At 45.3% G+C, this 25,385-nt stretch overlaps 1 protein-coding gene across 1 annotated transcript in view; it reads left to right on the top strand.

The window, feature by feature from the left end:
• Window positions 1–25,385, top strand: part of GABRA3 (gamma-aminobutyric acid type A receptor subunit alpha3) — a 1,474,619-nt gene that overhangs the window by 59,043 nt on the left and 1,390,191 nt on the right. Inside the window, exon 2 of the mRNA XM_078685895.1 lies at window positions 15,927–16,048. Within this exon, the coding sequence (XP_078542021.1) occupies window positions 15,927–16,048 (122 nt within the window). The remainder of the gene's footprint in view (window positions 1–15,926; window positions 16,049–25,385) is intronic.

The following is a 25,385-nucleotide window of genomic DNA, read 5'->3' as shown; positions in this document are numbered from 1 at the left end:
TTCTTTGGATTTCTGATTTCCATTTCTGAAAGTAAGACCGAAGGTAAACCATCTTACCATATTGAACCTGGTTTCTGTATCCAACTAGAGCTCAGTTGCAACAAGGTTCCAGTCAAGTGCAACAAGATGACTGTGGGAGGTGCTTACACTTTTTGGCACAATTTTCACATTTAAAATTTTAGAATGAATAACTTTGGTTTCCCTTATTGCCGGTGTCATTTTATTTATTAAAATGTTACCCTATTTCTCTAAATTGGTTTGGCATTTTTCTTGTGTTGTGTTTTGAGTTTATTACTGTTTGACGATGGATAAATACTTTATACATTGCATCTACATTAAGCCTACCTGCTCTGTGCTATATGTAACAGGGGATAGAGCTTAGATTTATTTAGTGACTTTAGTGGTTCAGCCTGGCGAGTATTGTGACTGTTATTTGAGGTTGGTACTCACACCCCTGAATTAATACTCCAATTACCTACTCTGCAGTACCACAATAAATAAATAATAACACCCCCGGAGAAAATATGACCCTATATAACAGTCATCGAAAAAGGCTACCCTACTAATTAATTAGCACCTAGGACATGAGGGAGTGCACAGTTAGAATACCTCATGGTTCCATGTGTTTGAGAAAAGCTGTGAGTAGCAAAGAGTGCATGATGGGAGGCTAGCACCTGGAGTCACTCAGGGATACTCGATACTAGATGAAGTTGAAGGTCCAGTTCTTCTCCCCGAGGCAAGAGCGCAGTAGGCATCAAAGCAGGGCAGCAGTTCCTTTACAGCAACAGTCCAGCAACGTGCCAGTCCTTGCAGCAGCGCAGCAGTCCTTCTTCTTGGCAGAGTATTCACAGGGTCAGAAGTGTACTGAGAATTTGGTATCTGAGGTCCTACTTTTATACCCTTGTGCCCTTGTTCTGGAAGATCAGAGAAGCTTCTAGACAGTGGTTTTGAAGTACACGCAGTTTCCTGGCTCTCCTGCCCACGCTCCAAGCTGATTGAAGTGACAATGTAAGCTTGTTAGGCCCTTTGTGTGAAGACAGAGCACAGGCTATTCAGATGTCAGTGGTACTGTGCTCAGCACCTCCCATCCTTCCAGTTGATGGCACAGGCAGGCACACCTAATCCCTCTATTCTGTAACTGTCTGGCGGGAACTCACAAAGTCTAACTGTCAGCTAAACCCTGTCAGGTGACCCAAGACTGATGAGAGTCCACCAGACTTTAAAAACCTCACAATTCTTGGTTTTACTTGGTACATTTTCCTGGCTTGGTGAATATACCGAAAGGAGGCTGATTACTGCACCCTGCTGGCCTAAGAACAGAGGGTTTATTAAACCCCTCTGACCCGACTGAGGGAAGGGAGAAATCATACCTCCTCCACCCAGCCCAAATTTTGTTCTTGCCACCATGCCAAAGCATGTGGCGAGAAGGAAGACAAAGGGGTAGAAAGAATGAAGGCTTGGAAAGAATAATTGAAGGTAGGAAGTAATTAATAAAACAATAAAGGAAAAAGGAAGGACAGTTGAGAAGGAAGGAACTAAGTAAAGGAATCAAGAAAACAAAAATGGAATGAAGGAAAGAAAGAAAGAAAGGACGGAGGAAAAAGGAAGGAAGAAAGGAAGAGAGTGAGGGAGTAAGGAAAGAAAGAGAGAGAAAGAGTAGGATATGAATGGCAAAATGAAGGAGGACAAGAAGGAAAGAAAAGAAAAAGGAAGGTGGCTTTTACATATACAAATAAAATCTCCAAGGCAAATATCTGCATTTATTTCCCAAACCTGTGTATCATCCTTAGAGTGGGCTTTCAAGGGTTTGAACATAATTTAAATCCAGCACTACATGCACCAGCATATTTGTCTACACATATTTCTTGGTTCACTTATCTTAATCAAGAACTAGGTTGAAAGTCATTTATCTCCCTGCTTAGTGGGGGCATATAGATTTGTCAGCGCTGGACTGCAGTCCCTGCCTGATGAGACTCCTGCCTCACTTGCAGCAATTTATCTGCTCATGTGAACATCCATCTCCAACACCTGATCACTTCTCGTTATCCATTATCCTGCGTGTCTCCGGCAGTTCATCTTGCCTCCTGTCTCTCCCCGGCACACTCTGGCTTTTTCTTTTGACTTCTGTCTTTCTTGCTATCATCTGAGGGCTAAGACTTGCTTGAAATAGGCAAATAGTCGAATTTCATTTTTGTTTGAGTTTTCATCACATTCTAAGTCAAAATATGTTACCAGTGTCAAAAACAAACCCAATTGTGATATAGGGGGATGGTTTGTGTTAGAAATGGGGTCTCTAGTTGGCAGTGGTATGCACCCTGTCCAAGTAGACACCCTTCATTCTAGTCAGGGTAAGGGAGTTACACACCCGAGATAACCCCTGCTTACCTGCTTGGTAGTTTAGCACTAGCAGTCAGGCCTATCTCAGATGCGATGTGCAATGCTTTTGTACATAAAACACAAAATAACAAAGTGAAAACACTACCAATCAACACCACACTAGTTTAGAACAATAACAAATCTTTATCTAAACCAAATAACACCAAAACAACAAAATCAAAAATACATAAGCAAAAATATCTGTTTTGACAAAGGTTTAAGTAATTCAATCCATAGAACTCTATGGATGCATTGATTTTTGCACAGAGAATCTTTGATGCGTCAAAATCCGATATGAACAACAGCCACAAAGGAAGGAAGCATCAGAAAACAAAGCGATACATCGATTCTTGAGTCCCGGGGAAATGGAGGTGTTACTTCTGCTGCACACAGAAGAAGTATTGTATCAATTCCTTTCTGTGAGAAGAAGTGATGCATCGAATTCCTAAAGCAGCTCCATGCTGTGAGGTGATGCGCTAGAAACTTGGCGACCAGGTGTGTTACATGGAAAGTCCGGACGCGCTGTGATGAGCCAGCAGCAAAAAAGGTGTTGTGTCAATTCTTCCAGCCACTAACAGGTGATGTGTCATTTATTTCAGCTGAACAGCAAGTCCTGCGTTAGAGAATGGGGTTTGGGACATCGGAGACAAGGTGCTCTGGATTCAGGCTGCTCTGCTTCTTGCAGCTACTAACAGGAGCTTCATCGATTTTTCGTCTGCAATGCTGCAATGCATTGATTTTTCAACCGCACGGCAAGCTTGCGGTATGAAAAACAGTGCTGAAGGGTGATGAGAGGATTTTCAGATTTTGAAGCAGCAAAACCATCTGTTAGGACCCAGAACTGGAGTTGGCACCACTTGGCAGGTCAGAACACCCAGGAAAGAAGGTCAGGGGAGCTGCAGACGGAGTTTTTGATGGCCCTGAGAATTCCACCTGGAGGCAAGCATATACAAGCCCTGGAGAACCTTCATAAGCAGGATAAGACAGTGCAATCCAGTCCTTCCCCTGCCCAAGACATAAGCAGCCAGCAGCAGGCCAGCACAGCACAGCAACTACAGAGTTGCAGTTCTCCTCATACTGCTTCTCAACTCTTCTTCTTGGCAGAAGTACAATGCTCTTAATCCAGAAGTGTTAAAAAAATGTGGGGTTAGAGATTCAATAGTTATACCTAATAGCAATACCATAAATAGGTATGTGTAATCAGACGCGCAGCGGATGCGCGCAGCGGGCGCGCCGTAGACGCGCCGGAGGTGCGCCAGAGGTAAGCCCGTTTGCGCCCGTTCGCGTCTCGGACGCGTCCGGTGCAGAGCATAGGGCTGCCTCTGGCACTTCGAGCTTTCCGATGCACCCGCCGGTAGTTTCTTCCGAGAGCAGGGGAGGAGCACAACCTCAGGTTTTTTCCTGTGGACTTCTGAATGTACGCTCCCTAGTTAAGCATTATGCGGAAATTGCCCTGGTAATTGAATCCTCCCATCTGGATATTCTGTTTGTGACCGAGACTTGGATCACATCCGACTGCGAGGTAGAGCTCGGGTGGGCGTGCCCACCTGGATACCTCGTGAGGCACGTTCCTCGTGCCTCTGGTAGAGGAGGAGGAATCGGTTGTATTTTTAGAGACTCAATCTCCCTCCAACCGCTTGTGCTAAAGGAAATTCTGGGCTTTGAGCTCATGGGTTTTTCTATCGGGACCCTAGGTGGTACGTGGATGGCTGGACTATTGTGTTATAGACCACCCTCGTCAACGACAGCGGCCCTCCAATCACTGGTCGATTTGATATATGATCTTTCAAATTCCCACTCCAAGTTCCTTGTCTTGGGCGACTTTAATTTGTGGCCCTCTGGACCCCATGATCTTGCCTTTCGAGAACTCTGTCAAGCATGTGGGAACATTCAACTTGAACAACTTGTCCTCTCCCCCACTCACACGAAGGGGCATACACTGGACTTGGTGTTTGCGGATAATGAACTAATCTCAGTGAAGGACATTCTAACTCAATGTTGGACCGACCACTCACTGATCCTTTTTACTATAGCTCAGCCGGCCCTATCTAAACCAGTTAGTTCGGGGAGTACTACATTCAATCGATCATGGACTCGCCTGCTAAAGGAGATTAAGCAACCTTTGTTCCTGGCCCGAACATTTGAGTTAAAGAACAGTGTAGGGGAAAGCTATGATGCCCTCTGCCAGCAAATCTTAACAACCTTGGACGAGGTAGCACCCCTACGGAAACTGAAGGATAGATCCAGAGGGACCAATGGTTGGTTCACCGAGGAACTCGGCCAGGCAAAGCTGCGCTGCAAACAAGCAGAACGCACATGGAGGAAAGGGTATCTAGAGCAAGACAGGGCCGCCTACAAAGGTATCTTACTAGAATATAAGCTCCAGTTAAGAAATGCCAAAGCCAAATTCTTGGAAGAGACATTGGCAAAGGCATCGAACAAATCTCAGACCCTGTTCAAATTGGTAAAGAGCTTAGCCAATCCTACATGTGCCACACCATCTCCTCCGGTGTCACAGGAGCTTTGTGACTCTTTAGCCACAGCTTTTGATGACAAAATTAGGAACATTCTGAAGGGCCTTGAGGGCTCTACGCAACCGATGCCACCTGGTTCTTGTCCCTCTGTGTTCCCAGGTCACCTGGCTTCGGAGTCAAATATGAACAAGGAGCTTGCCTGTCAGCTGCCGAGCTTTCCAATACCCTCGTTGGAGGAGTTTTGTGCTCTGGCTAACTGTGTATCATCTGGCTCTCCTCTTGATCCCATGCCACACAAGATCTGGAAGGCCTTCCAGGACGAGCTGTTCCCCCCGCTCCACTCCATCTGTTGCCAATCATTAGCTACTGCATCTGTACCAGACTGCTGGAAATTGGCTATTGTAACACCTTTGCTAAAAAAGGCTACCTTGGACCCCCTCTGCCCAGCCAATTATAGGCCTATTTCGCTGTTACCATTCGCGATAAAGATCTTAGAGAAGTGGGTTACGAGAGCCTTGGCCAATTTCCTGGAATCCAACTCCAGTCTGGATGTAGCTCAGTTTGGCTTCAGACCGGGCCATGGTACTGAGACTGCTCTGGTTACCGTGTTGAATGATCTGCGAACGCGTGTCGACAGGGACAAGTCAGCATTTTTAGTACTGCTTGACATGTCGGCCGCGTTCGACACGGTAAACCATGAGGTCCTTCTGGACCGTCTCGGTAATGCGGGAATAACGGGCTCAGCACTAGCTTGGTTATCATCATATCTGGATAACAGACAACAGGCAGTAACATTACCACCGTTCCGCTCTGCTACACGTCAGGTGAACCAGGGTGTCCCCCAGGGTTCGGCGATAAGTCCAATTCTTTTTAATCTGTACCTCCGCCCCCTGATACAACTTATAAGATCTTCCGGCATTCAAGTCATCAACTACGCCGATGATACCCAATTGATTTTTTCTTTTGAGGGTTCAGAGGCAGTGTCGAGGGACACCTTCCATCAGTGTATGTCGGCCACAGCAAAGTGGTTGCAAGCCAATTCACTTCAATTCAATGGCACAAAAACGGAGATATTGCACTGCTCTGCTGACCGACTACCTCGCCCATTGCCGGAAGATTTTTGGCCTAGCTCAATTCCAGGCTCGGTGGAGGCAGCAGACTCGGCCCGCAATCTGGGAGTTATGTTCGAGTCGAACCTACAATTGGATGCCTCGGTGAACAGGACTGTTGGGACATGTATGGGCCTGCTCCGTGCTTTACGGAGGATACTGCCGCTTCTCCCGCGGGATGCCAGAGTAGAAGTAGTGCGTAGTACCATCCTCAGTAGGTTAGACTACTGTAACGCACTACTTCTAGGAGCCCCAAAAGTTTTGATCCACAAATTACAGAGGGTTCAAAATATGGCGGCTAAACTAGCCCTATCCCTACCTCGCTCGGCGTCTTCTGCGGGAGCTCTGGCATTTTTGCACTGGCTGCCGGTCCAGCAGAGGATCTCCTACAAAGCTATGTGCCTGGTTTTTGGGGCACTGCATAGTCAAGGACCAATACCATTGCAAAATCTTTTTTCGTGGTATCAGGCTGCCAGACCTCTGAGATCCGCCTCAGCTTTCCTAGTGAATGTCCCTAGAATAAACAGAGTGAGAATGGGTGGCCGCGCCTTTAGTTTTACGGCCGCCACAATGTGGAACACTCTACCTCTAAAACTGAGGAGCAGTCCGAATTTGATTTTATTTAAAAAGGACCTTAAAACTTTTCTTTTCCCTAGAGCAGAATAATTTGTAGAATTGATGGTGGAACTGATCTCAGCGCCAGGATACCCGCTGGGTGACAGCTGCGCTTAACAAGCATTAAAATACATACATACATACATACTCCATTTTGCCATTGAAGTAGGCATACTTCAACGGATAGTTTTGTAGTGCACAGGTCCTGCCTTGCCCAGTCCTGGCTCCAGCCACACTACATGGTGGTGGGGACAGCATTGTGAGAGGACAGGCTAAGCCCTATTTAGGTGTCAGTGATAACTTTTCCCACCATCTAGTCAGGAAGGCCTAATGGCCTGGTGATGGGCAATCAGGAAATGCAGGGCACGCCTCATCTCCCTTTGTGTGATTGCCGAGAGTGAACGCACAAACAGCCCAAAGGTCAGTCCAAACCAGATGTGGATTACACAGGTAGGCAGAGGTACAGAATGATAAAGCAAGGAAATGCACATTTTCCAAAAGTAAACACAGTGAGATGATGGAGGGAGTAGACACACACCAGCAGTCACAGATCTGGGTTGAATCCATCATTGTTCTTTAGCTCACTTCGCAATCCCAGTTCAGACCCAGCTATAGGCAAATCAGTCTTGACCCCGTATCAAATTGAAACAGTCCAGCCAGAACTGCCAAGCCAGGTCTTCCCTCAATCAATCAATCAATCAATCAGGGAATTGTAAGCACGCTACTCACCCTTGAGGGTCTCAAGGCACTGAGGGGGGGTCCGCAGATCTGTTTAGCCGAAGAGCCAGGTCTTGAGGGTCTTCCTGAAAGTGTTCAGGGAGAGGGCGTGTCTGATGTCTGCCGGTAGTTCGTTCCAGATCTTGGCTGCAATGTGAGAGAAGGATCTTCCTCCTGCACTGGCTCTGTGGATGCACGGGGTTCTGGCTAGTGCGAGGTTGGAAGGTCAGAGGTTTCTTTTGGGTACGTAGAAGTTGATTCTGTAGTTGAGGTATTTGGGTTCGTTGTTGTGTAGGCATTTGTAGGCATGAGTGAGGATTTTGAAAGTGACTCTTTTCTCCATGGGGAGCCAGTGGAGACTTTGTAGGTGTTGGCTGCTGTGTTTGTGTCAGGGGATGCCGAGGACGAGTCTGACGGCGGTGTTCTGTATTGTCTGGAGTTTGCGGTGTAGGGACTTATTGATGCCGGCGTAGAGTGCGTTTCCCTATTCCAGTCTGCTGGTGATGAGTGTGTGGAAGACTGTCTTCCTTGACACAGGGAGGATCCACTTGAAGGTCTTACAGAGGACGTTGAAGCAGCTGGAGGTGACAGCATTGACCTGTTGGTTCATGGTGAGTGATGAGTGAAGTACAATGCTGAGGTTCTTGGCGTGGTCTGAGGGCGTAGGTGGGCTTCCGAGGGTGGCCAGTCACCAGGTGCTGTCCCATGCAGAAGGGGTGGTACTGAGGACTAGGACTTCTGTCTTCTTGGCGTTGAGCTTCAGGCAGCTGTTAGTCATCCAGACTGCGACGTCTTGCATTTGTTTCAGGAAGCTGACTTTCGCAGTGGTGGGCTCTTTGGTGGGGGAGAGGATGAGCTGGGTGACGTCGGCATAGGATACGATGTTGAGGCCATGTTGTCGGACGTTGGCAGCAAGGGGGGCTATGTTGATGTTGACGAGGGTGGGGCTCAGTGATGAACCATGGGGTCGGAGAGGAAGGGTGGGAGTGTGATCCTTTGGCTTCTTCTGGTGAGGAATGACCGGATCCAGACCAGGGATGTTCCTTGTATGCCTGCGTCGTATAGTCTGGTGACTAGTGTGTGGTGGAAATGGTGTCAAAGGCCGCTGATAGGTCAAGTAGGATGAGGGCTGTGGAGTGACCTTGGTCCAGGAGGGTGCCGATGTCATGTGTGGCAGCGAGTAGGGCGGTCTCTGTGCTGTGGATGCTTAGGAATCCAGATTGGGATGGGCCGAGGACAGTGTTCTGTTCAATGAATCATGTCAGTTTAGTGTTGACTGTTTTCTCTGCAACTTTGGCTGCGATGGGGAGGAGCGAGATGGGCCGATAGTGCTTGAGGTCGGTGGGGTCAGCTGTGGGCTTCTTGAGCAAGGGTTTGACTTCTGCGCACTTCCAGTCATCTGGGAAGGTACTTGTTTTGAAGGTGGTGTTGATGGTGCGATGTAGTTTGGGTGCAATGGCGGCCACAGTTCTGTGGTAGATGTGAGCGGGCAGGGGTCGGTGGGGGCCCCTGAGTGGATGCTTTTCATGGTCGAGGTGGTGTCTTAGGCTATGATCTGTGTCCAGTTGGAGATGGTGGGCTGGCTGGTGTTTCTGGGGGGCCATCTGTGGCCCCTGGTGGAAGGTCCATGAAGTTGTCGTAGAGGTTTTTGATATTGAGGTGGAAAATGGTTCCAAGCTTGTTGCAGAGGTCTTGGGATGGGGTGATGTCTGTGGCTTTGCTGCGTGGATTAGTCAATTCTTGAAGGACACTGAAAAATTCCTTGGAGTTGGTGAAGTTGGCAAGGATAATGTTGTGGATGAAGTTCCTCTTGGTGGCTCTGATCTGCTGGCGTCCTTGTAGGGGGTATGATTTTCGGTTGTCTTGGTGTTTCTCCAGGCATCTGCAGGTGCGTCGGGCTTCTTGGAGAGTGGTATTGAACCAGGCAGCTTTCCTGGGGCATTGTCTGTTGGGGTTGCGTAGTGGGGCGAGCTCGTCTGCGCAGTAGGAGATCCAGGTGTGGAATCCTCTGGCTGTGTCATTTGCGTTGTTTGCATCAGGTGCCCAAGTGTGGTTGTCTCTGGTGAGGGTGGAGTTAAATTGCTTGTGGGTAATCTTGCTCCAGTTCCTTTGTGGTGAGCGTGGGGCTGGTTTGTGTGTCTTTGGTCTATTGATGGCGAAGTGCACGCAGTGGTGGTCGGTCCATGGCAGCTGTGTTGGATGGCTGAATTGGACGCTGTTTCCTGCTGCGAAGATAGGGCCGAGGGTGTGTCCTGCTCTGTGTGTTGGTGTGTTGACGAGTTGTTTAATTCCGATGCTGGCGAGGTTGTCACAAAGCATAGTGGAGTTGGGGTCGCTGGGGTTGTTGAGGTGGAAGTTCAGGTCTCCAATGAGTATTTAGTTTGTTGAGGCAATGGCGTAGGGTGCGATGAAGTCGGTGATAGTGGTGGCGAAGGGTGTTCGGGGGCCGGGGGGGTCTGTAGATGACGGTTACTTGGAGTGTGGCTTTGAGGGTGGTCTGGATCTGGTAGTGCAGGTGTACGGCAGAGGGGAAGGTTTTGTTGGAGGTAGTGAGGCGGAGGGTGCTCTTGTGGGCAATGGTGAGGTTCCCTCCTGGGTGGTTGGGGAAGTCTTTCCTCAGAATCTTGTATCCATCCGGAATGGCGGTGCTAATGTTGGGGGCGGAGGATGCGTAGGTCCAGGTCTCTGTGAAGAAGGCGATGTTGGGCGAGAGAGAGTCGAGTGGGTTCCAGATTTCCATGGCATGTTTGTGTACGGAGCGTATGTTGAGGAGGATACATTTTAGGGTGCCGGCTGTGTTGGAGGCCAGGGTGGCGGTGAGGGTCTGGCGGCAGTGGAGGCAGGTGAACTGACCGTGGGCCGTGTACAGTGAGGCATGTTGGCATTCTCTAAGTCTTCCAAGGGTAAACAAAGCAAACACAAGGAGATGCTGAACAGAGTGTTGACATTTTTCAGAAACTCACCCCCAGTCACAGATCTGGGTTAAATCCATTGTCATTCTTTAGCTCACTCTGCCACCCCAGTTCAGACCCATCTTTATGCAAATCGGTCTTGACCCTGTGTCCCATGGGAACAGCCCAGCCCGAACTGCCAAGCCAGGTCACCCCATGACCATAAACAAGCATCCTAGGACTGGTTTTGGTGTAACACCCCCCAACACCCAGCCTATTGTGCATCCAGAGGCAAAGTGAGCAAGGGACCCATGTCTGGGCAGACCCTGCCAAATTAGGGAGAACACAAGGAGATGATGGACGGAGTGCTGAAACTGTTCAGATACTCACCACAGTCAGAGATCTGGGTTAAATCTATCAACGTTCTTTAGCTCACTTTGACACCTGACTTCAGACCCAGCTATATGCAAATGAGTCTTGACCCTGTGCGACTTAGGAACAGTCCAGACCGAACTGCCAAGACAGGTGTTCCCTGGACTGGAAACAAGCATTCGGGACCCAGTTTTGGGGTAATACCCCTCATCAGCCAGGCTAGCTTGAATCAAGTGGCAAAGTGAGCAAGGGACCCAGGTTTCGGCACACCCTGACAACTTAGGGTGAACAATGCGAACACAAGGAGATGATGGATGGAGTGCTGAAACTTTTCAGATACTCACCCCCAGTCACAGACCTGGGTTGAATCCATCATTGTTCTTAGCTCACTTTGCCACCCCAGTTCCGACCCAGCTATATGCAAACCTGTCTTGACCCTGTACCACATGGGAGCAGTCCAGTCCGAACGGCCAAACAAGGTCTCCCCTGGACCGGAAACAAGCATTCTGAAACCGGTTTTGGGGTAACACCAGTCATCAGCCAGGCTAGCTTGAATCTAGTGGCAAAGTGAGCAATGGACCCACGTTTCGGCATACCCTGCCAACTTAGGGTGTGCAAAGCAAACCCAAGGAGATGATGGCTGGAGAGCTGAAACTTTTCAGACACTCAGCCCCAGAGACAGATCTGGGTTAAATCCATCATCATTCTTTAGCTCACTTTGCCACCTGAGTTCAGACCCAGCTATATGAATATCACTCTTGACCCTGTGCCTCATGGGAAAAGTGCAGCCTGAGCTGCCAAGTTAAGTCTTCCCTGGACTAGAAATAAGCATACTGGGACTGGTTTTGAGGTAACACCCCTCAACAGCCAGGCTAGCTAGAATCCAGTGGCAAAGTGAGCAGGGGACCCACGTCCAGGCATACCTTGCCACCTTAGCACAAACAAAGCAAACACAAGGAGATGACAGACAGAGTGCTGACATTTTTCAGACACTCACCCCAGTCACAGATCTGGGTTAAATCCATCATCATTCTTTAGTTCACTTTTCCACCCCACTTCAGAACCAGCTACATGCAAATCACACTTGACCCTGAGCCACATGGGAACAGTCCAGCCTGAACTGCCAAGCCAGGTCTTCCCTGGACCGGAAATAAGCATCCTAGGTCTGTCTTGGGTATAACACCCCTCATCAGCCAAGCCATCTTGAATTCAGCGGCAACATGAGCAAGAGACCCATGTCTGGGCATACCCTGCCAACTTAGGGAGAACAAAGCAAACACAAGGAGATGATGGATGGAGTGCTGAAACCTTTCAGACACTCATCCCCAGTCAGATATCTGGGTTAAATCCATCACTGTTCTTTAGCTCACTTTACCACCTCAGTTCAGACCCAGCTATATGCAAATGAGGCTTGACCCTGTGCCACATAGGAACAGTCCAGACCGAACTGACAAGACAGATGTTCCCTGGACTGGAAACAAGCATCCTGGGACCGGTGTTGGGGTAACACCCCTCATCAGCCAGGCTAGCTTGAATCAATTAGCAAAGTGAGCAAGGGATTCACGTTTTGGCATATCCTGCCAACTTAGGGTGAACAATGCAAACACAAGGAGATGATGGATGGAGTGCTGAAACTTTTCAGATACTCACCCCCAGTCACAGATCTGGGTTGAATCCATCATTGTTCTTTAGCTCACTTGGCCACCCCAGTTCAGACCCAGCTATATGCAAAACAGTCTTGGCCCTGTTCCACACGGGAGCAGTCCAGTCCGAACGGCCAACGAGGTCTTCCCTGGACCGGAAACAAGCATCTTGAGACCGGTATTTGGGTAACACCCCTCATCAGCCAGGCTAGCTTGAATCCAGTGGCAAAGTGAGAAAGGGACCCATGTCTGGGCATATCCTGCCATCTTAGGGTAAACAAAGCAAACACAAGGAGATGCTGAACAGACTGTTGGCATTTTTCAGACACTCACTCCCAGTCACAGATCTGGGTTAAATCCATTGTCATTCTTTACCTCACTCTGCCGCCCCAGTTCAGACCCAGCTATATGCAAACCAGTCTTGACAATGTTCCACATGGGAACAGTCCAGCCCAAAAAGTCAAGCCAGCATTTGTTACCCTGAGTTGGACGGATATGCCCAGATGTGGGTCCCGTGCTCTCAATGCCCCTGGAGTCAAGCTTTCCTGGCTGATGAGGGGTGAAACCCCGAAGACGGTCCTAGGATGCTTGTTTTCAGTCCAGGGAGGACCTAGCCTGGTTGGGCGCAGTGTCAAGACTGATTTGCATATGGCTGGGCTCAAACTGGAAGGAATGGGGAGCAAAAAATCTATGGATTTAGGTCCAGACCTCTGTACTAGGGTGAATGTATGACATTGTTCTGCATTCTGTCGATCAATTGTATTTTTTGCAATTTCTAAAAGTGTCATTTTGAAACACAATTTAAAAACCACCTTCACAGAATGATGTGTTTTTAAATCCTGAGTTTAGGGAACCCAAACTCCAAATCGCCATCTCTTCCCAATTGAAAGTTACACTTGTAAGATGTTACAAGGCAGTACCAATGAAAACCTATGGGATAGATAGTCCTTGCAATAGTGAAAAGCAAAATTAGCAGTAATTCACTATCAGGAGATGCAAAACACTCCAGCAGATGTCCTACTTTCACTTACACTGCACCCTCTCAATGGATCAACATTGGCTACTTGAGGTGTGCCTTACAAGTAATAAAAGGTAAGGGTGGGCCTGGCAAGTGGATGCACTTGCCAAGTCGACATGTCAGTTTAAAATTGCACATGCAGACACTGCTGTGGCAGACCTGAGACATGTTTGCTGGGCTACTCATGTGAGTGGCACAAATAGCACTGCAGGCCCACTAGTAGCATTTTACAGGCCCTTGACACACACAGTGCACTTTACTAGGGACTTACCAGTAAAGCAAATAGACCAATCATGGATAAACGAATCACCATTATGATTTACAAAGAGAGCATATGCACTTTAGCACTGATTTGCAGTGGTAAAGAGCCCAGAGTCCTAAAGCTAACAAAAACAGGTCAGAAAAAAAGGTCGGAGAAGGCAAAACGTTTGAGGATAAGCCTGTTAAAAGGGTCAAGTCAATAAGGCTGAGTAAGTTATGGTATACCTTGCACTCTACTTTGGCTATTTGATCTTATATTTGCCAATCTCATAAATAAGTAATACCTTGGAAAAAAACGGCCTGCCTGTGGCATGACTGCAAAAGTAAAAATGTTGCTATCTAATGGTGATGTCCATATGTTCGCGAACATATGCATGATTAAATATGTAAGTAAAAAATGGCTCTTCGCAAACATTAATAACATTATTTTAAAAACAATTAAAGGAAAGCAGAAATGAAAGACAGTTTGCCTTAAATGCACCTTAGCACTGAAGCAAACTACTTTTCAGGCAGATGTGCACAAGAAAAATGCTTCACTCACATGGAAGAGAAACCAGTGTCGAAGTGGACTCACCCACCGCCCCCTCCTGTATGGGGTGGAGGGAGGCAAAATGCAAATGACAGTTAAACAGATCAAGGGATGACATGGTTTGTCCAAAACGCAGCTATATGTAAGTATTTGTATTGAATGTTTTGGGAAAAACATGAAGGTGGTGAAGTCGGACATAAGAAATGAGTATGCAGCGTAGTTTCCATTATGAGATTGTTTGCTAAACACACCATCATTAAATAAACACATTTGTATCTTTAATGTTAGTGGACACTATTACTACTTCCTGTAGACATCAGGGAAGTGTTAGGAGAACAGGCTGCATTTAAAAAAAATGTTTTATTTTTAAAAGCAATCACAGACTGCAGCAGGCGACCATGCCTGTGATCTGAGCCAATTTTAGTGGGTCACAATTTGCAACATACCTCATTAAAATGTATGAGGTAGGTCCATTTGCAACCCATTCTGTATTTTGTGAATCAACCTACTAATACATAGGCCGTTTCGCTCACTAAAAATGTATTCAGTAAAAGACAGTGTGCAAATTGCAACTCCTTTTACTTACATTCTTCGTATGTGAAGCCGTAAATTACTTCATGGAGCCTTCAATAGGTCACATTGCAATACTCTTCAGTATTCGATTTAAATATAGTGTTTTGCTCCTTCATGATATAAATTAGGACACTATATTAAATGGGCCTCATTTATGAGAAATGACGCATCGCTGCGTGAAAGCAGCGATGCGTCACTTCTCAGTGCGCACTCCTTGCGACATTCCTGATGCGTCATATTTAATGTATGACGCATCATGTCGCAAGGAGTTACAGATACGTCAGTATTTCTGACGTATCTGTAAGCGCAAAAGTGACGCATTGCTGGAGTGTGTCACAAAAGTGATGCAACTCCAGCAATGCGTCCTTTCACATATGACAAGCCCCATGTGAAAGGGCCTGCGTCAGTCTTACGCCTGCTGTGAGGCAGGCGCAAGATTTTGACGCAAGGGAGTCCTGAATGTGACGCAGTGAAATCTCATAGATTTCACTGCGTCACTTCTACGACCCTACCTTGCGTCAATACGCCCCCCTTGCATACATTATACCTGGCGCAGGGGTTTACAAAGTGACGCATCTACCTAGATGCGTCACTTTGTAAATATGGTGCAACAAGGTGCATTTTTTACGCCACTGGTGCGTCACAAAAAGTGACGCACCGGCGGCGTAAAAGTGACGCACAGCCTCATAAATGAGGCCCAATAAATATAAATATTACGTTAAATCAGTCTTAAATTGTATAAATAAAAAAGTAATTCTATTGAAAGGTATGGTGTTAAGCGTCAATGCAAAAAGATATAAACATGATCCCACCCTGAAGAGGATGATACATATTGACTACCAAATATTTATTCATATATTTCAAACAAACCCCCTGGAAGGGAAATCTGGGGGTGAATCATACAGAACTAAGTCATGAATACCTTCTTGATCGGTTAGCCTCCAGCACCACAGCATCCTTCCATACACGTGCAGTTACTTGCTATGTAGAAGACCCGTATAAATTTGGAAGCTGGTCCCCTTCAGCTAGACACCATTCCCAAACGAGCAAGCAGAATAATGAATGAAGTGAGAGGATTCGACAGACAAAGGCATAGTTTTAAGATGCAATTATTCACATGATCCTGCTGATTGACAGTTGTGCTTATTGAGTATTTAGAGATAAAGTAAATGTATCTCTGAATTATTTAGTAGCATCAATAATTTACCGCAGAAGGTTGTAAAATCAGGACATGGTGTGAATGGAAATCACTTTTGTTTAATCAGAGACTCGCTTGTTTTAACATTAAAGAAGAACATTCCGAAGTCATATTTTTACAATGATGTATTCTTCTTGCCCGAATGCATAGGTTGTCGCCGAAACATGCGCCAGACATTGAGGAAAATGAAGTTAACAACATCACCATCTTTACTCGCATTCTTGACCGACTCCTGGATGGATACGACAACCGGCTGCGGCCTGGCTTAGGAGGTCAGATGGGATTTCTTGGCTCCAGTTGTTTTTTATGGAGAATTGAATGCATGTTGTGGGGTGTTTTGAATTATGCTTTTTTGCGTTGCATTGTATGTCTTTCATCTGATAGATCACGGCAGATATAGGGAAGTGCTCAGATCATTCTGCACTTTTTTTGTTTTTGTAACAACAGATTTTATTGATTTTCCATAGCACCAAGTAGGCAGAACCCTATAAGCGGCATATAGGCACAAGATGGATTGTAAAAACTGTAGGTACTGGAAATAGCCCCTCCAGGAGGTCTGCAGAACAATGCATTCATTCTGTTGGCTAGAGGGGAAAGAGCCAGAAGAAGACAATGCTTGCTCCCCATTGGGGAAAGATGACTGGATTTTCACAGGCTGTGATATAAATCAGCCATATTTTAATGTTTGTGTAAAAATAAACATCACTTCAAAGGTCGAAATAGCAGTCTGAATCCTGAAGATGTTTTTCAAAAGGGTATTGTGCCCAATTCGATTTAAATTTCCCACTTTAAAGGGTTAATAGCGTTATATTTCATCTATATAACATTATATAGCGTGCATGGAGACTACGTGTGGCATCAGCTGCCTGAGACTCTGCAGTTGTGCTCTACCCCGCAACGTATTCTGTAACAGGCGGGTCCCAAGCTGTACTTAGTTGGGTAGTGGGCACAGGATTCTGAACAGCAAAGATTGCCCTTTGGAGGATATTCGACCTTCAAGAGAAAAACCTATAAAGTAGCCACACCTAGGAAGAATGTCATATATATATTTATAATAATTGATCTGCATTCTGCTCTCCATAAGTAAAAACAATAGGTATTCAAGAAGAAGCCACATTCACAGTGCCTGTTTCTGGTGTGACTGCTTCTCCCTTACCTTCTTCACTGCCCTGTTCCTTAACAATCTTCAGAAATAAAATCACCAATGATGTTCTTTAATAATGTAAACACGTTAGTAGTTTATGTCTATGAAGTCACTCCTATCATTAGGAAATAAAATGTTAACTCAACCATATTATCGATATATGAACCATTCCTAATCTACCTTTAAAATGTAAAATGTGATAATGTGGTCATACTTGTTAAATTCAAGATCATTTGAACATGTCAAACATACTAGGGATATACTTATTGCAGTGGCAGCTGATTTCCTTTTGGCATGTATCCTCATAGCAAGCAAAAATGACGAATAAGTACACCCTCTTGGAAAGCATGGCTGACTTCCGCTCCCTTTGAAAGCATGGTTGACTTCTGCTCCCTGCTGACTTCCGCTGTCTTTGAAAGCATGGCTGACTTCCGCTGCCTTTGACAGCATGGCTGACTTCCGCTCCCTTGGTTAGCATGACTGACTTCCGCTCCCTTTGAAAGCATGGGTCAAGTTGCAAAAGTCAGATCACAAATAAAATGTGTGACCTGATAGTAAATTTGAGATGCAACCCACTTACTTATAGGACGTTTCGCAAAATGTCTTTTCTCAGGATTTTTGCAGAATAATGTTCCGAATGAATATTAATGAGGCAGGTCGCTATTTGTGCCCTTCTTCAATAGGATATGAGTTCAGGGATGGTGGCATGCAAAGGACAGCAGACATCCATCTCTGTGTTCCTGCTCCAAAGCGGGAAACATTGTTTTAAAGCATCTCACAAGTCTGTAGAGGGGGCTGTATTCTGTTTAGCCCCTCTAAGCGACCTTTACGACAGGCGGGCCTGGCCCACTGTTCTTTTCTGCTGCTCCACTTGTATCAAAACATCAAGCATGTAAAAATAAACACAGCGTGCAAGCTAAAGTGAAAGACAAACTCTGTGGAATAAGCATTTCATGAGAGCAGACATTTCCTTATCAAAAAGAAAGGGCAGCTAAAAGTGTACTTGTACAAGTAAAATAAAGGCATCTCAACATTATAAAGTAATAGTACGGTGGCATAGGACAAATTAACCAACAGGTAAAAGGCTAGGGCAGCCGGTGCTGATCCAGGAACTCAAAGCAACCCTAGGATTTTTTTTTAAGTCTTCCCAAATAGCAATGAGCTAATTTAACATTCTGCGGCACGCAAAGGATTCTGCCCCTAAGAAAATATATTGGCACCATTCCTTTTAAGGCACAAGTTTCACTTTGGCTAAAAGGTTCTGGGTTTTATGCTCCATTCGGAAGAGACATATTTCCAGTAGCGGCTGGCAGGCAATGAGGGTGGAGGGCGGGGTAGGGCCTTGGGGGGAGGGTTTCAGGGGCGGGGGAGCAATGGACAAAATAAAATAAGGGGACTAAACACTCACCTCTAATGCCGTCCGCATTTTTCCTCTGCTTCTCTGGAAGTCCTGGAACCAGGAAGCACCCAGGCTTCCTACAGTCAATCACAATGCTACAATGCAGCGCTGTGGTTGGTCTGAGCGCCGTGGATCGATGCTCAGATGGGGACTGGGGGCCTTTGCATGTTCCCCAGCAGGCTGTGTAATGCAGCCTGGTGGGGAAGATACAAAGTGTGCATGACTGTTTGGCCGGGCTAATACGGCCGGCCAAACAGTCATGCACACTTGAAGTGTGCAAACCACTCCTCCTCCCCCTGTGCCTCAAGCCCCACCTTAACCGAGCCCCGAACCTGAGAAAAATAAAACAATAATAACTATGTTATTATCGTTTCATTTTTCCTGCTCAAAGAGCGGTGGGGCAATGCTCCTCCGCCATAGCGGAGGAGCCCCCCCTACATATTTCAGTACTTCAGAACCTGGAAGCAGAAACAGCACCCAGAAGTGTTGCGTGCAGCATCAGTATATGTGCTGCTCCCACTTGACTTATTACTGGGATGAATAGGATGAAGAGCCACAGCCCATCCACCTGGAGTTCAGTACCCCTGTTTCCAGCCTACAGTCGGTTATGCCTTTATCACATACAGTCCATCCAACAATGTCTGCTCAGTTAAAAAGGCGTATGTTTGGTTTTCACCTGGCAGAGAATTCTATCATGGGAGCTTTACATTGAACACACAAATATTCTTGCAGTTAGATTGGCAGTCCAATAGATACATTGTATTCACATAGCCAGGGACAGTTGAGGTGTCCTTGGAATACAGCAGAGAGGTCCCTGAGAACGGTTTTTAGTGTGCGTCTTGCAATTCTGTACATGTACCAGAGTGAACAATAACACAGGACACTTGATTGTGATGATGTTGAAACAAGATGGAGGACATTGTACACATAACTTGAGTTAGCATAAGCCAAAACTGCGATGCATGTAAATGAAAGAAAACCAGCTCTCACATTAGTAAGGCTCTCACTTTTGTAGCCAAGAAGTTTAAGAGCATCTCTATAAAAGAAAAAAAGACATAAGGTTGCTGAACTCACACCATCGACCCTTGTTTTTCAACAACATCCAGCCACAAGTGGCAACCGGCAACTTACATGGACATTTTCCAACTGGCCTCATGCTGTGAGGCTTAAATTGAACCAGCTCATTTATTGTAGCTTACAGCACTTTGTGTGATATGACCTGTTGACCCAAAATGAACATGATCAGCAAACCTGCACCTTCAGGAACCAAAATGCTGTTGGCTAAAATATATGACTGGCCTACAGTAGTACTCCTGATCAGTGTTCCAGTTTAAAGCTTTCTCCACCCTCTAAGAGAGCCTTGCATTGAATGTAATTTCTGTTAAGTATAGCAGCTGCTGATAAGTACTGGCACTGTCCAATACATGTATGTCATCCTTGCTGCGAAGTGTCGGTCTTGTTCGACAACATAAAAAGCAGACCTGCTGAGAAATGTTGGCCTTGGGAGATGATATATGGTGGCCTTGCTGAGAAATGTTGGCACCATTCAATGAGCATATGGCAGCTCAGATAAAAACCTTTGAATCAGTCTCATTAAAGTAACTGCAGTCCTGCTGAGAAGTGATGGTGCTATCCATGAAAACTACAGCTGCCCTGCTGAGATGGATTGGTCCAGAACTACATATGCAACTTTGGAAAGAGAGTGCACACAAAAACATCTGGTGTATGGTCTCGCAGTCTGTGCCAAAAGGTATTGCAAGAGAATCATGTCCCAGTGGTTTGAATCGAGGATGCTTTCTGCAGAGGTCTGGTGACAGGATATACCGATCAAACTAGCACTGCACAACCAGGCCACAAGGGTTCAACTACTCACCCAATGAACCATGCCTTCTCTTCCTCTGGTGATGCTGATTGTAGCACTAGTGGCTCCCTACCAGAACCAGATATAGTCACTAAGGATCTCACAAATTAATAGGAAGAGGGGGTGTATATTGTTGTGTGTTCTGTCTTTGTGCTATGCCTCTCTGTCTGTTTATGCATGTGCACTTTACTTCTATGTAATGATCGTAGCTCATGTCTAAAGAGCAGCTTTTAAAAACTATTCCAGTTCCCACTGATGATTTCGCTCAATGATGCTTAAAAATGAACCATTTGCTACAATCCAAAGATCCTGAATTGAAAGTCATCATTCACCATTCATTTTCTTTCTAATTCATTAATGGAGTACTACCACAGTTCCCAGTAAGCTATATTTAAATGCTATTCAGTTTTCACCAATATTCGTAATATAATCTGGTTGAAAACACACTGCACACCACTCATTTACAACAGAATCTTTGGGAGAGAGTCCAAAAATTGTAATTGTAATTGTAATTATATAGCGATTACTACTGCTGGTTAGGTGTTAAAGCACTTTTCGGCGAGTAGCACGCTACCCCGAAACCTAAAAAGGATTAGTGGTAGATTAATATAGGGAAATATAGGTTCTTAACGTTTTGCGGTGGACATGTCAATCAGTTAGTTTCATTGAATGGGATAAAGGAGGTATAGACTAGGGAAAAGTCAAGAAAGTTTTAGGGAGATCATAACAGTAAAATGACGTTTGGGATGAATCAAAGGAGGATAGATGAGGGAAGAGTCTAGAATATGCTATTTGTGTATCAAAGTAGTAAATTGAGGTTTGAAGTGAGCCAAGGAGGGACAGAGGAGAGACGAGTCTAGAAATAGTTATTTGGGAGATCGTAGAAGTGGAATGAGGATTGGGATGAGTCAGAGAATGAATGTAAAGCTATCTTTAAATCCCATCCGATCTTCACCAAAGTTATTCCTCTGGTGCGTATTACAATGTACTGTTTGACACAACTTTCTCAGTATGAGTGCAACAATCGCTACAACTTCTGGAATTCTATCAAGTTTTTGGAACTTTTCTTGGTTCTTTAGACTTAAAATTGAACCACGTTCTAACAATTTCAACAAAAGATCCTCCATGAAAATAATAAGAATTATGTACAAAATTTAGAGAAAAGTTAAATTTTTTTGAGCTTTGCCACAAAGCACTATTATTTAAAAAACAATTCAGAAATTAGAATCTCTCCCCCTAGTCCTGCTTTTCAGGTGTTCTCTACATAGCTGTTGATTCTCAATAGACCTCTGCGAGACCATACTGAAATTTACAGGCATTTTAGAGACAGCCCATTTTTTACCATTGGTTGGCCTTCTTGTCCTTGTCATCTGTTTGCTTCCTTTAGGATGTCTTTCCTTCCTCTTGCACATGTTTTTCTCCTGGAGAACAGCTTATTTACCATACTTTTGATTCAAAGACATGTATCTTTCCACTGTTCACATTAGGGAACTACTTTTTACTTTTTACTTCAGCATTCCACAAGAATTTTTAAGCCCTCTCCCACTTCTGCTATTTCACCTCTTCTAATACCCCTGGTGCCTCCTAAAATCCCCCCTTGTTATCTATAGCACCTCCATTTCTACTCTCCCTTCATCCCTGTTGCTTTCTCCCTGTGAACTAATCCTATCAAGCACTTCTACCCCTTCCAACCCATTTGCTGCATTGCTTGAAAAAAGTTACTTTTTATATGTTTTGTAGGGTGTGGCAGCTACCATCTGCCGAAGCCCACTCCATTTTTTATTGTGGTTTTATGCACCTTTAAATTGATATTGTATCATGTTCCCCTTCATGATTGGCTTGTGCTATCTTGAAGTGCTAAATTAAAAAACAAAAAAATAAAATGGTGGCCGTATCATGGTGCATGCGCACTTGCTTGGTGACACACACATGTGAATAGCATTGATACATTTGCATGCATATATTATCATGCTGCTGAGCCGTAGCATCAGGACACATAGGCGCGCAAGCGCCATGCATGCAAGTCATCGCCCTTGTTTCACTCCAGTGCTGCACACCATCGCCAAAAAGCTTTTCTCTCGGCTGATGTTGAACTGCTGCAGCAAATAACATTGGCAAAACAACAAGTCAAATAAGCAATACCTTTTGGCTGTGCCATTGCTAGTTATATGTTGTTGTCATTAGTGTAAGAATCGTACCCCTGTAAAAATAAACTTCTAGCTACTTGCCTGGCAGTTCATGTTCCTTAAAGGAACAGGTAATGCTATTAAAAATAATATATTTCCCATTTAAGAAGATATCAGGGAAGCAGGAAATGGTGCCAAATTTGGTGCCAGGATTCAATCACTGGGTTATGACTCTACTTGTGATTATGAATACAAATTAGGAGGGGTCCCCCTATATGCCCCTCCGAACTGAAATTCAAAGTACGTCCCAAAAACTCATCTGAGATTTGGAAAAACATTTCTGACTCACAATAGGATTTACTGGCTATTAAAGACCCCTCTGCAGTCACAAACCCTGGGATTTTGGGAGCTGGTGGAGTGCAACCATAAAAATGGTGTTGTACATCAGACACCAAGGGGCATATTACCAACGATGAGCGATATTTATCGCTAACGATGCTTAGCAACAAATTTTTTAACGCTAAGCATCGCCGGAAATTACCGCAGAGATAACTTGCTATTAGCAAGGTTTTTCTCAGAAGTGATAAAAATTGCGATTCTCCTATTAACATGACGAGAGAATCTGGATTTCATTAAAGACACGGAGGCTAACATTATGCATTAATCCTTTAATGCAGCTCACAAACACAGCCGCTACATCACAAAGGTAAGAATAAGAATTAGGTGACATCACAGTATCCATAAAGGCCAGGTGGCAAGGGAGATCAGCCTCTTTTAAATGCCTCGAGTGACAGGAGAAGTTGAAACACAGGAGTAAAACTTGAACTTGAATGAAGGATTGGAGACCATCTCGAATTCCATGTAGATTCATCAATTAGAATTATCTGAAATGGAAAAGGAGTAAATCAACGAGAAGGACAGAGAGGGTCTTCATAAGAAGCACGAACAGGAACATCAGAGTAAGAAAGCGTGAAAAAGATTGTAAACCAGATAAAATAATTGTAAACCACATTAAATAACAATTCAGAATTACCCTCAGGGAGGGAAGGGAGGGATAATGTTAGCCTCCGTGTCTTTAATGAAATCCAGATTCTCTCGTCATGTTAATAGGAGAATCGCAATTTCATTACAAGACAGGAGGCTACATTATGCATGTTGGTAGCCTTGAATAACTGCATCAGAAACATGTTCAATTGGTTTACAATAATGATGAGCAAAAGTATAGGCATTAGACCAATCAGCGGACTTAAGGATAGCATCCAACTTACCACCAGACCAGAATGACTTGCTGGCCATAGCACTCCTGAGAGAATGAGCTTGGAACTTAGACAGGTCAATACCAGCAAGATTCATAGCAATCTTAACCCACCTAGCGATAGAGCAGGATGAGATGGGTTTAAAGGGACTAACATAAGAAACTAAAAGTTGATTTGCACCAGGAGGACAAAGGTTAGACATTCTGGAATCGTATTCCTTCATGCAATCAACAACACATAGTTTTGGATGGGGAATCAAAACGAGGGTAAAAGATAGAGTCAGACATGGTTTTGGTTCTTCTAAATATTTCAAACTTAACACCAAACATGACATAAGATCTATTAGAGATGTCCAGAGCTTTGACATCAGAAACTCTGCGACAAGAAACTAGACATAAAAGAGAGGCAAGCTTAATTGAGAGACATTTCCTGTTAAGGAGAGAATTGATAGGCCATGTACAAAAAAGATCAAGTAAAAGTTTAACATCCCAAACGGATTGATATCTAGGACGAGGGGGTCTCTTAAGACGAATACTTTTAAGAACTCTACAGATAATAACGTTTTTACCTACAGTTTTCCCATTGACGAGAGCATGGCCGGCTGAAATTGCAGATCTAAAACAATTAATTGATCTATAGGAGAGACCATTGTCATAGAATTCAACAAGGAAATTAACAATACATACTATAGGAGCCTCCACGGGATCCAAGTTCCTCTCCAAGCACCAACTAGACCATTTCTTCCAGATGTTATTGTATCTGTAATGGGTTCCAGGTGCCCATGACTCTCCGAGGAGAGTGAGAGCAGACAACGAAAGTCCAGACAATTGGTGAGATTGCCTGACACTTTCCAGGCAAGAAGGTTCAAACTCCCTGAAGAACCAGGTGATGATCCTCTCCGTCTGCGTTTAGGAGGAGGCCCTGAATTGCGGGAATCAAGAAAGGAACGTCGCAAGAAAGTTCCAGAGCTGTGGGGAACCAGGCTTGAGATGGCCAAAAAGGAGTTATCAGGACAAGGGAGCATTGTTCCTGTCTCACTTTCTGAAGAACCCTCTGAATCATTGCAAAGGGGGGAAAGGCGTAAGGGCGAAGGGGAGCCCAAGGCTGGAGGAAAGCGTTCACAGCTAGAGCACCCGGGTCTGGCATCCAGCTGAAATACTGGGGAAGTTGGAAGGTCAATCTGCTTGCGAAAAGGTCCACGTCGAAGGGACCCCAACGAGTGTTCAGGGAATTGAAGATCGTCGCATCGAGTTTCCAGTCGCTGAAATCTTGAAGGAACCTCGAATTCCAATCCGCTGGAAGATTGGATTTCCCTGGAAGGTATTCTGCTCTCAATGAAATTTTGTGTTCTAGACAGAACATCCATAATTTCTTGGCCAGATCCGAAAGGTCTGCGGACCTCGTGCCACCGAGACGGTTGATGTAAGAGACCGCAGAAACGTTGTCCATTTTTAGAAGGACAGATCTGCCTTGAAGAGAGTGTCTGAAACTCATCAAGGCATAGAGTCCAGCGGTCAGCTCTAGAAGATTTATATGGTGGGAGGACTCCGAAAGGGTCCAAACTCCACCGGTGTCTTGGTCGAGGAGGCGAGCACCCCAGCCGTGCAGACTGGCGTCTGATTCCAGGACGAAGTCTGGGGTGGAACCGAAGATAGCCCTTCCATTCCATGCATCCAAATTGTCCAGCCACCAAGAGAGTTCCAGTCTCGCTGGTTGGTCCAGAGAGATCATGTCCCCATACCAGAGACCGGACCGAAGGGCTTGGGCTTTCACCCTCTGGAGAGCACGATAGTTTAGGGGACCCGGAAAGATAGCTTGGATCG

The sequence above is a fragment of the Lissotriton helveticus genome, chromosome 4_1 (genome assembly GCF_964261635.1).
Source record: "Lissotriton helveticus chromosome 4_1, aLisHel1.1, whole genome shotgun sequence".
Classification (NCBI taxonomy): Eukaryota; Metazoa; Chordata; class Amphibia; order Caudata; family Salamandridae; genus Lissotriton; species Lissotriton helveticus.
Note: the sequence above shows the minus strand (reverse complement) of the source record. Positions and strands in the feature narration are given on the sequence as shown.